Genomic DNA, 11,966 nt, shown 5'->3' with positions numbered 1-11,966 from the left:
AAGTTTCTAATAGTTTCTGCTGTTCCATATATTTGTTGAACATTTTCTGGAAGTACGTAATTATTTCTGCTAGTTCAGGGAGGCTCAGAGAATTTTTGAAATTTTATAAGAATTGACGTCAGTCTGGTGAAGTGAAGTAATCAAAAGATGAATATCTAAACAAGAATATAGCTTAGCTTAACTTAGCTAAGACTGACTGTACTTTTCAATGGTTGCTTCTCCGTGACTGATCATAACTTGTGTAAATTGTGCTACGATCCAAGTGAATAAAGGTTGGTATTCACTACATACGGGTCCAGTCAGTTGGGAAAGGAGAGAAATGTTAATGTGGTTATTGTTGCTACTAGAGACCGAGAAAACCTCAGAATCCGAACAATAGCACGCAAAGGAAATTTATTTATCTTGATAAGGTAGATAACCAAAAGTATGGATCGATTTACTTAAAAAATATGTAGCCTATTTCACATTATGTGATATAGTTGTTTAGTCTTCACCAAACCTCCTGTCTATAAGGCAGAAGCGGTAGTAAATAGACTGCCGAGCACGTCACCAAAAGTTGAGAAAAGAAGCAAAGACATGAGAGAACAATCGCAGAAATATGCGAATATGAAGCATTTTATAATGATTGTAGTCCATGCGGATGTCTGGTAGTAAGCCTATGAGAGAGAAAAATGTTGAAAGCTTCTAAGAGTTTATTGGAATCTGCAGGAATCACAAGTATACCCACGTTTGAATAAAATCTAAGAAATTAAGAAAACTGGAAAACTGTAAATAGAACTCCCTTAGAGATTTTTGGACGTTCATAAGCTTCACTGATAGATCGTAGCTGTTTCCGAATATTTCTAAGGGTTCGAGTTCTTAGAAGTTATTGATAATTGCTTGAGACCATAAAATATTTTATAAAATTTAAAGACTGTCTTAACAGGGAATTTATAACTTATCTGAGGATGTCCGAAAAAATCTCTAGAAATGTCTAGGGGATCTTCGGAAAGTCTTGATAATCCAGTTTGTCCTACCCACGTCTCAGAACGTGACGGCGCCTCTGGACTCATAACTGATCATTAGTACATTATAGATAATAACAGTTAGTTTGGAATGGAATCGAATAAGCTACTTATTATAGTCCTAGACTACCTTTACAAAGGAATGACAATACAACAGACTAAATGTACGAACAGTTTCCACTTTTTACAAGACATAACATACATTGAGTTTGATAGTATTGACATAAAACAAAAACAATGAAGAACCAATAACTTAGGCAAACAAAGCAATTTAACTAACGCATACTTCATTCTTTCTGACCATGAAGACAAGAATGACATCGTACAGATCAATCTATATGATTAAGAATGGGAGAGAATATGTATTAAAGTTTTAAATATAATGTCTTTTGAGCCAGTTCAACAGTGTCTTAATGGACGACATGATCCTTGTACGGCTGGAAAACTGCTTCAAAATTAATAACTTGTCCTTTTTCTAAATCGAGGATTGAACACTTTCTTATATTTAATAAAAGAAAAAACTTCCGACTCAGTTTCTACGATGAAGCATTGGGCAACATGTTCCATGTGAGTCGAAAAAACTGCTTCGGTCAATTTTGAGTGCGTACAATGACAATAGACGTCTAAATAGCATAAAAACTGATAAAATAATTTGACTCTGACCAAAAAATTACAAAAATGACTAAACTATTACGATGTTAGTTAGCATGAGACCTGTCTGACTATGAACATAATTCCCTCTGATTCAGTTGCAACAGCGTCTTCTTGGACGACATGTTCCGTGTACGGCTGGCAAACTGCTTCGAAAGGAATTATGCAACGGTATCATCAAAGGCCTGGTACGGAGGTTTCTACTCTATTCAGAGTCCCGCCAGTAAACCTTAAAAAAGTTCCTCCAACCGGAAAAAAAACCGGGATTCTGAAAATCGATTTTGAATGGACACCCTGTAGTTGAAATGACATACCACAGGAGTAAGACATTAATTAGTTGAAAAATATTTTACACTTTTTATTATAATAGAGCATCACACTGTGAACCTATGAACTATCTTTCGTTTAATTACACATCCAGCTGCACATCCAGAAGATGCGAAGTATCAGGAGACCGTCCAAGTCTAATTAGCAGCTTCAAATAAGAATTAGCAATCCAGAATTGGAACGAAGATTTCCTAAAAGCCAGATACTGATATGAATTCAACGATCCTTTATGAAATACATCTTCAACTCACCACAATTGGTACTCAAAATTAATCGTCCGGAAAATCGAAAAGAAAAAGCTCCCAACTCCTTCACTTTTGTTGCGTAGCGCAGCTAAAGCACCCCGAGCCATCACTTTCGGTCGATCCACCGGATCTCCATGCTCCCGCGCAATGGCTCGGATCATGTTCAGGTTCCTTATCACAAATATCAAATTCCGTGGCATACTTCGCAACGTTTGCATCACCTTATCGAAGTGTTCCCTAGCTTGGCGCGTCATGTACTTAATGTCCTCGTCGGATAGGCGGGTCTTCAATGTGGACCCCTTCAGTTCTAGTGGTCGTTGAAGTAAGATTTCCGCAAAAGTCCGATAATCCTGCACGTTTAGAGCTCGGGCGAATTGTGCCATTTCTTTGTAGTCCTTGAGTACGATAGCTTTCCAGAATCGACACAGATTGAGTCGGATATCCGCGGTGAGGTTTCCATAGAGGCCGTGATCCAAAAGGACCAGCTGTGCCCGTCCGGATAACGGATCTTTACGTACGAAGACGTTTCCTGGATGGGGATCGGCGTGGACGAATCCAGTTCGGAAGATTTGATCGGCGAATGCTCGGAACAGGGCAACATCCAGTTTGGCAACGTTTATATTCAGCTGTTTCAGCTTTTCAGTATCGTTGATTTTGCACCCATCAATAAATTCTGTCGTGAGGACTCGCTGAAATGAGAGACAAGTAACGAGATATCTTTAAGAAAATATTAATTCGCAATTCTTTTGTTCCATGATAAGTAGCCGGAAAATAAGGATAACAAAGGGCAAATGGCAATGGCAGTGTTTTATGTTTTAGGGAGAAATATGTTTATGTACCTCATTAGTATAATTCCACAACACCTTGGGCACGTAGATGGAGTCATGCTTCCGCAAATCTTCAGCACATCGTTCCGAGTTGCGACCTTCGTGGATAAAGTCCAGCTCTTCCCGCAAGGTTCCCTGAAGATCCCGAAGGATCCAGCCAAAGTTGTAGTTTTTGTGCATAACAGCAGCTAGATCTTGCAGAAACATAATCGTTCTCAGGTCGGCATTGAACCGTTTCCTTAAATCTGCATATTGTACTTTAATGGCCACCTGTTGGCCCTCCTTAGTCGTTCCTCGAAACACCTGAGCCAAACTGGCGGCCGCAATCGGCACGTAGTCAAACGTTTCGAATACTTCCTCCGGTGGTTTACCAAAGTCTTGCTCGAACAATTTTCTCACTTCTCCGGGTTTCCGAGTCAAGCACTTGTCTTGAAGTTTTTTCAATGTCGAGATATATTCTTTTGGAATGATGTGATTCATTGAAGAAATTCCTTGGCCCATTTTTATATACAAACCCCCATTTGCTAGGCATCCATTGAGGATTCTATCCGCTGCACGTTGATGCGTTTGGGACATGATCCCTTCATAGTTGGGATCCTGTTCGTCCAGACCCCACATACTCCAGGCATAATCCACCGAAATGCTAACCCCAATCACAAGCGACCGGAGAAATCGGTTCGCACTTTCTACTGTTTCAAACTCGTTAACCGCCCCGTCATATCCGACGGCACCAAGCACCAAACCTCCAGTCGCACCCAGGACAATATTTAGCGGTTTCCATTTCTGACGCGTAGCAGGCGCCGTCCGTGACGTAAAACCGCGCCGCAAACAGGAAGTCGCCAACCGAACGCTCAACATCGTAGTTGCCAGGTAAAAACTTTACTGCGACAACTCACCGAATTTATCGAAATCTTTCGTTGATTTGAAACCACCGAAACCACCATATCATTGTAATTTCGTCACTGATTAAAATATTGCCTTGTAACGGTCACGGATCGTACCGTTAGCCGGCGCTTTTCAAGTTCATTGGCATAGAGGTAGTAATTTGTTGACAAACAAATCAGCTGTTTGTGAGTCTCTTCCTCTTTTCATTCAGAAAAAATCGAGCAGATTCGATTGCGTGTGAGTGTCATCACTTACTTAGGGATGCCCATCTGGAAAAGTAATCGAAAAAATTTATTCGTGATGGTAAGTAAAACTTTGGGCGTTAAATTTGACCCACATTTTCATTTTGTTTTATGGCGTAAACTTTTGCTTCTAAAGCAGAGGTTCCCAAACTGTGGGTCGCGACCCCCAGGGGGGTCGTGGGCTGTTCAGTTGTGGGTCGCGAAAGACAAATCTTAATTCATTATTTTGTTACTGTTTTGTCCCACAAATCTATTCCATATTTTGAATTAGGTTCTAACTAATGATTGGATGATTAAAAAACAACAAACCTGACGAGGTCAACGGCTTTTTTTGTTATACAATATTTGAGCAAGTAGAAAGAAGTCCTATACAATCCAAATGTAAGCCCCGAACCCAATCCAAAACCAATCCTAATCCAATTCGAATCCGATCTAAATCAAATCCAAATCTATTTAAAATGCAATCTAGTGATGAACTTTCTTCATAATTTAAAAATCACTTTAATAAAGAAATAAAAAAGAAAATTCAAATCCAATCCATATCTTATTCAAATCCAATCCAAATCCAATCCTTATCAAATCGAAATCCAATTCAAATCCAATCTGAATAAATTTTCCCAAATTCCCAAATTCAATTCAAATTCCATCCAAATACAATCCACATCCAATCCAAAAAATTACGAATTTTTGACAAACACAATGATGGGATATGAAGCAATTTATTATAATTTGTCCAATCGAACGCGAACTCATTTTTATCTATATGCACAAAATCAATGCATTTGGTACCTGGTGGGTCGCAAGCAATATGGGATTCTGCTAGGTGGGTCGCATATCCAAAAGCTTGGGAACCTCTGTTCTAAAGCATATTACTTACTTACTTACTGTCCATACTGTACACCTCCGGTGGTGCAAAGGGCCGACTTGAAAGATCTCCATCCTGAGCTATCGCTTTAACCTGTTGCCAGGTTAGATTTCGGTCGACTTCTTTTATTTCTTTATTGAGGCTTCGCCGCCATGAGCCTCTGGGTCTGCCTCTGCTGCGATGTCCCACTGGGTTCCAGTCTAATTCTTGTTTACAGATTTCGTTTCCGCCCCTACGTAGAGTGTGGCCGACCCAGCCTCACTTCCGATCCCGAATTTCTGTTGCTATCGGCCTCTGGTGACAACGACGATGGACCTCGTTGTTTGAGATGCAGTTGTGAGGCCACCACACCAGGCCCGAATTATATACCGCAGGCATCTGTTAATGAACACCTGTAGCCGTTGAGTGTTCTCCACTGATACATAGCATGTTTCGCTAGCGTATAACAGCACAGATTTCACGTTAGAGTTGAAAATTCGTATTTTTGTGCGTTCACTTATCTGCCCGTTTTTCCAGATATTTCTTAAACTCGCAAAGGCAGCCCTTGCTTTATTGATCCGTGCGCCTATGTCGATCTTGGTACCGCCATTTGGCTACCAATATATTGGAAGTTTTCAACATTCTCCACTACTGTAAAACTGGAAGTGGTCATTGTGTTTACATCCAACGATTTGGTTTTGTTGACGTTGATTACTAAACCTCCCGAAGAGGAGCGCTCGGCAAGGTCGTTGAGCTTACTCTGCATATCAGAACGCCGTTGCGCGAGGAGTGCAATGTCATTAGCCAATTCGAAGTCGTTTAGGTGCTCCATGGTAATAGGCTGCCATAACAGCCCGCGGTTTGGTTCACGGTCAATCGCATCTACCAGAATCTCGTCGATTACGATGAGGAACAGTAACGGTGATAGAATATATCCTTGCCTCACACCAGCTACGACCCGGATAGGGTCGGACAAGAACCCCTGCACTCTACACGAAAAGGCCTCGTAGTGTGCTTCGATGAGGCCGATGATTTTCTCAGGGACCCTCTTGCGTCTCAGGGCGTCCCACATATTCTCGTGATTGAGACGGTCGAAAGCTTTTTCGTAGTCAATGAATACCAAGTAAAGGGACTCTTGGAATTCGTTGACCTGCTCCAGAATGATGCGGAGCGTGACAATATGGTCCACACAGGATCTTCCGGCACGGAATCCGGCCTGCTGCCGCTGGAAAGTCGCATCGATCTTCTCCTGAATCCGGGCTAGGGTAATTTCGAGAACGGTACACAGCAACACAATGCCTCGCCAGTTATCGCATACAGTCAGGTCACCCTTTTTGGGTAGCTTCACTAAGATACCTTGCATCCAGTCGACCGAGAAAGCTGCGGTGTCCCAGATATTACGAAATAAACAATGCAGCTGTTGAGCGGATGTCATTGGATCAGCTTTGAGTATCTCGGCTGATATGCGATCGACCCCTGGGCTTTATTCGATTTCATGCTTTGGATGGCTGTTTGAATCTCTAGCAGCTTCGGTATTGACGCGTGTTATACGTCGGATCCTATGCAGATCATGCCGAGGTGATGATGGCCTGGCTGGTACTTGAAAAAGTTGTTCGAAGTACTCGAACCAGCGTTTCAGCTGGTCAGTTGGGTCAGTCAATAACTGATCATTCGCGTCTTTCACAGGCATCGTTGCATTCATCTTCGCCCCGCTCTAAAGCATATTGTACGAACGAATTTCTTTCTCGTTTTTCATAAAAGTTATAGAAAACAACGATTTCTAATTTATTTGCCGTAAGAAAGAAGATATCTCGAATAAAAAACATTATAGAAAAACAATACATTGTATTGTGACACTACCATTCAAAACATTAAATTTGCTTTAGAATATATTGTTGTAGATGTAATCATAGAAATATATTGGAATGTATTGTTATACAACTATTTACTGCATTGTAAATGAAGTTTTTTGCAATAGAATATATGGGTTTTTAAGTACAAAACTTGTGAATTTTCCATACACTTTTTCGTCAAACAATACATTGTATCTATCTTCTCTTCCTCTTCTTCTTCTTCTTCTTCTTCCTATCTATTAAAAAAAAGAAATTCTGTCTGTCTACTGAACCGATCGTTGTGGAAATTTGTATGCAGAGTTTTTTTGCGGCCGGGGATGGTTTTTAAGATGGTTCGAAACCCCTCCCCCTCCTGGAAAGAGGGGTCACATACAAATGAAACAGAAATTTCTGCATACACACTTAAAAGCCAAAATTTATTTCGGTAAAATTATTTAACCAACAGGTTCTGTAAAATCGCATTCAACCGGAATGTCGTCAAAAAAAATTGTTTCACCGAATTATTTCAAATTTAATTACCGAAAATCAGTTAATGAAAATGTACTACTGAGATTCTGAAATATGTTTTGCGATCTTCATCGGTAAACTATCCAATTTACCGAATTTCGGAGAAGTACACTTGCCAAGTGTCAAAACGTCACAAAAGCACGTGTTGAAAAAAAATGAAGTTGTGTTCATTCTAGACAACGACTGCAGAAAACATCTTCATGTAAGTTTAAAAGTCACATTTAACCAAGCATTTTACTATATCCCATGCTTCAACTTTTGTTTTATAGTAAATGCCATCAATATTATTGAGCAGTACGGAGAGGACGCTCATTGTAGGATAAAATGTCGAACTTCTTGGACGAGGAAGAGTATTCCAGCTCGCCATATGTGAAGCCATAGTGGTGTTCGGATGTTTTGTTTTTCTTTACGTGATCGAAATACGATAACCATGTGTATAGTATAATGAGCAGGTTAAAGTCGCTGGCAGTTATTCCCATCCCGTTCGTTTTCATTTGTTGACAAAAAAAACTATGTAGCAGGATAGAAGAAATTTCGAGCGACTTCAACCTGCTCATTAGAAAGCACTAATGATGTTAAGAATTATTAAATCTTACGGGCTTAAATATAAAATAGGACATAAAACATCATTACGGCATTTTGTAAACAGATATTCATTTTTTAAAGTTCATTTCATGTTCTTCGATTAAATAAATGAGTGATTTCAGGCTTCTTTACGGTTTTGAGTTTTTTTGTTTAATTGAAATGAAAAACAAATAAAAATAATTATTTACATTATCTCGGTAAATCACCTCGCCGAGCACTTTGGCAAAGTACAGTAGACGTTCGATAACTGCAAGTCATTTAACTGCAATGCTTTTTAACTGCAATTCGATAGTTGCAACAGTTTTGCAGTTATCGGACCGCTAAACTTCAAACTGACGTCAAACTCAATGACAGCTGCATTGCACTGCACATTTAGATGCACTTTTATTGCATCTGACGTCGATTGACAACCGTTTGACGTTTAAAATGCGTTGCAGTTATCGAACGGCATTCGTTATCTGAAAAGTAAACATTTTGCAGTTATCGAACGGCTACTGTATTACCGAACGACACGGCAAATTTTGACATCTGGATGTTTTCGTAAATTTTAAGACCAGTCGGTAATTTAAAATTTTGCCGAGATTTTCACCGAGATCTCAGCTGTTGGATTCTCGGTAATTTATTTTACCGGCCTCGGCGAAAAAAAATAAGTGTGTAACTCGAGAACTAATCAGAGAATAAATCAATTTTATGCGAACCGAAGTTCGTCGGTGTCTGCTAGTGGTAAAAATATCGTAGATGTTACAGATCAAAATGCCTAAAATAAATTAGTTTGAATTGTATTTTTAATGTAAAACAATACAATATTTTATTTTTAGATTAAGACAGTTTTAACGCTTTACAATGCAAAAACTGGCGCTTGGAGTCAAATATTTGTTTAATAGTCGAATCCAAGTAAAAATAGGACCGCATAGGAAGATAATGTATAATATAATAAATTCTAGGCAAATTGTAATTAAAATCTGATTGATGTACGATACGGAGATAGTTCTGGAGTACATATTTGGAAGCTTATCTTATTTTTTTACTTGTCATATGACGAGTAAGTACTATTCCATTTAACCCCCCTACTTTATTGTACCTTTGACAGATACTTATTTCGACCTTGACACTAAGGCCGTCTTCAGTGTCTCGTACTTGACTCGACTTACCGAAAAACGTCCAGTCAAGTACGAGACACTAAAGACGACCTTACTGTTGAGGTAGATATAAGTATCTGTCAAAGGTACAATAAAGTATGTAGTGGAATCAAATGGAATAGTATAGACTCGTCTTATGACAAGTAGATACATTCCACTAAAATAATTTTCGTAACTCATTTTTTTGTATTTTTTTCAAAAATGTATCTATCATACAGTTTGGAACTTTTTCCGTATCATGCATCAATCAGATTTTAAATACATTTTGTTTAGAGTTTATTATAAGCATTTTAAAATTATCTTCCTGTGCTCCCGCATAATAAAAAACAACATGTTATATGGTCATAATCATTATAACAATGTAAGATATAGCTTCACAGTTTACGTTGCGGTTATCGAATACTTCAACTTGCGGTTATCGATCGATTCAACCATAACTGCTCGACATCATCACTAAATGTCAACATATAACATGCTGTCTCTAAAATGTTCTTTATTTTCTGCATTATATGTCAACATTTTATCATACTGTTGAGCGAAAATTTTGCACGCGAAAACAGACGATTTTTTATGGTGACATAACTTAACAACCCATTCAACATATTGTTATTTGTCAAATAACCGTACCACAAACTGTTAAAACTTTATATGAGATAGTTCATTTACAGTTGTCAACAGTAAAGGATACTGTTGTCGACCGCACGGGAAAATATCCATGTACAGTTTGTAATTATGCGGGCTGTGCTGTAGGATCTGTCAAAGTTAACACCGTCGTGTGTTTTCCTCTTATTTTTACTTGGATTCGTCTGTTGATTCAATGATTAAATCTTCTGTTCTTAAACGATTCAAAAGCAATTGCAATAATAGTAACATTAGATAAATATGTTAACGTATTGTATCCCTAGTATATGAATAAAACATGCGCAACCATCAAAACACAATATATTCTGTCGGCAAATCAATTGTTTATACTATTGAATGAATGGTACATTTTTATCCGGGTTATAGCCAGTGAAGACATTCCAAACGATAATGACGACCAACAAAGATTCGAAAATTAACCCATCACTGTGCTTTTTGATACCTGACTACGGCTTTACATTTATATTGTCCTCTATCCCCGACCTGGAACAAGAAGAAAACGGAATGTCAAACCTTAGCCAGATTTCATTGCTGTACGCGGAAAACTGGATAAATATGGTCCCATTCAAATTTGCGTTACCTTCTCGTTCTCACTTTTCAAATAATTGTAGTAAAAAAAAAGTTTACATCATAAGCATTCAAAATGGTGTTCCAGTGGGTTAGGTTTAACGTCCATTGAAACATGTTGATTCATTGTTTCGGAATGTGGATGTATTTTACTATTATCCTCTCAAACAATAAACCAAAATAATTCTATATCCAGTGGCATCATGGAACATGGAACCAGAAAATGATGTTCATTTCAAAACCATTTCTGCAAGACATCATTTTTGTTTGGCTGGACGCGTGGAGTGCAACGCCGCTTCCAGCTTTAACCAAATTCGTTTTGAGTTTGATCATTTTTGAGGTGATGCTGCTTCCCATGTTTTTGTTCCTGTTGGTGATCTTGCTTTATTTCGGATTTTACCAGTATCAAATCAATAGGTAGATTTCACTAAATATATATTTTTGTTTTTTTTTTTCACATAGTTTCTATTATTTTCAGTTTATATCCCAATACGTTTCCAGTGAAGGTGCAGTCAATTCATTGGTTGCAACAGATACTCAAGCGATCGCTATACACCAGTTCTCAAGCTGAGTACTTTCACAGAAAAGTGCATGGTGTTCTTCTTATCACTGCTGGAATGATCGATTATACAAGAATATTACTGGAATTAATGTAAGTTAGTGAAATGAAATATTAGTGATGAGGACAACTAGGAGACAATGAATAAGAAACGGCAAAACATTTCGTAATGCACAAGTGGACCAAAAAAGAACTTCCAAACTTTTGTTATACAAATAAAATCAAACTTACGAAATTCTCACCAAAAATCGGTGTTTCTTTATCCAAATTGATTCCAAGAAACCGATCTGAGTAGCCAGGATTTACATCGAGTTGGAGACCATATTGTGTAACAGCCCATTCAGATTACGAGCTTAATGATATGGTCAAGAGTATATAGATGTCAAATTTCATGCTCGTAATCTAAATAGGTTATGAGGACGAGTTTATTGACGCAAAGTTGCAAGTGTGTATCGAGAAAAATTGGTAAAATCATATACTTTTTTTAACCGTGTGGATGAACAATCAACTGTCAAACCGCTCTCCGTTCACTTCGACTAAGGTGCACAACACGCTAGGAGAAGAATGAACGCTGTCATAAAAAGGAAAAGTAGAATCATGGAAAAATGTCCACAGCATGATATGGGATGCGACTCTTCAAATATTATTAAGAATTTCAAGGTTTTACTTATTTGAAAATGATTTCACCTACACTCCAAATAATCTAAACGTTGTTTCCACCTGAATTTTCAGGTACATTTTACGTGCACACGTAGCTGCAAATGCTTCAGAAAATTCAGGTGAAACTTACGTGTCCGGTGAATTCTATCCAAAACTCAGGTAGAACTTACCTGATTTTCACGTAGAATGAGAATTCTATCGAAAAATCAGGTAAAAGTTACGTGAATATCAGGTGGAAAAAATCTACGTACTTTTTCAGGTGGAAACAACGTGCAGATTTTTTTGGGTGTACGAGGCTAGACTTTTGATTATCTACATTGTACATATTATATATATTTTTTTATATATTTACATTGTACATATATTTATATTTATACATAGTTTTTTTTCTTGAAAGCTACTATTTTTGATGTTATTGGATTTCTTATA

The 11,966-nt window shown here is 38.1% G+C and overlaps 2 protein-coding genes across 2 annotated transcripts; one reads left to right on the top strand and one right to left on the bottom strand.

The window, feature by feature from the left end:
- Nucleotides 1-2,000: 2,000 nt before the first annotated feature.
- LOC134208700 (uncharacterized aarF domain-containing protein kinase 5-like) lies at nt 2,001-4,074 on the bottom strand. Its single transcript, XM_062684518.1, has 3 exons — nt 3,067-4,074; nt 2,234-2,916; nt 2,001-2,173 (listed from the first exon to the last, which is right to left on the bottom strand). Exons 1-3 carry the CDS (start codon nt 3,910-3,912, stop codon nt 2,065-2,067), a joined length of 1,638 nt encoding a protein of 545 aa, XP_062540502.1. The 5' UTR covers nt 3,913-4,074; the 3' UTR covers nt 2,001-2,064.
- On the top strand, nt 3,953-11,109 carry LOC134208708 (uncharacterized). Its single transcript, XM_062684526.1, has 4 exons — nt 3,953-4,091; nt 4,151-4,242; nt 10,515-10,735; nt 10,797-11,109. The coding sequence occupies exons 2-4, from the start codon at nt 4,201-4,203 to the stop codon at nt 10,972-10,974; spliced, it is 441 nt and encodes a 146-aa protein (XP_062540510.1). The 5' UTR covers nt 3,953-4,091; nt 4,151-4,200; the 3' UTR covers nt 10,975-11,109.
- Nucleotides 11,110-11,966: the final 857 nt, after the last annotated feature.

This window comes from Armigeres subalbatus, chromosome 2 (genome assembly GCF_024139115.2).
Source record: "Armigeres subalbatus isolate Guangzhou_Male chromosome 2, GZ_Asu_2, whole genome shotgun sequence".
Taxonomy (NCBI): Eukaryota; Metazoa; Arthropoda; class Insecta; order Diptera; family Culicidae; genus Armigeres; species Armigeres subalbatus.
Note: the sequence above shows the minus strand (reverse complement) of the source record. Positions and strands in the feature narration are given on the sequence as shown.

Bases quoted from the DNA above. Each gene is read 5' to 3' on its own strand.
- LOC134208708 (XM_062684526.1), top strand. From the start codon at position 4,201: ATGCCCATCTGGAAAAGTAATCGAAAAAATTTATTCGTGATG. The intron at 4,243-10,514 runs GTAAGTAAAACT...TTCTATATCCAG, and splicing joins GAAAAAATTTATTCGTGATG to TGGCATCATGGAACATGGAA. The intron at 10,736-10,796 runs GTAGATTTCACT...TATTATTTTCAG, and splicing joins TACCAGTATCAAATCAATAG to TTTATATCCCAATACGTTTC.
- LOC134208700 (XM_062684518.1), bottom strand. From the start codon at position 3,912: ATGTTGAGCGTTCGGTTGGCGACTTCCTGTTTGCGGCGCGGTTTTACG. The intron at 2,917-3,066 runs GTACATAAACAT...CTCTCATTTCAG, and splicing joins TGTGGAATTATACTAATGAG to CGAGTCCTCACGACAGAATT. The intron at 2,174-2,233 runs GTGAGTTGAAGA...TCTGGCTTTTAG, and splicing joins AATTTTGAGTACCAATTGTG to GAAATCTTCGTTCCAATTCT.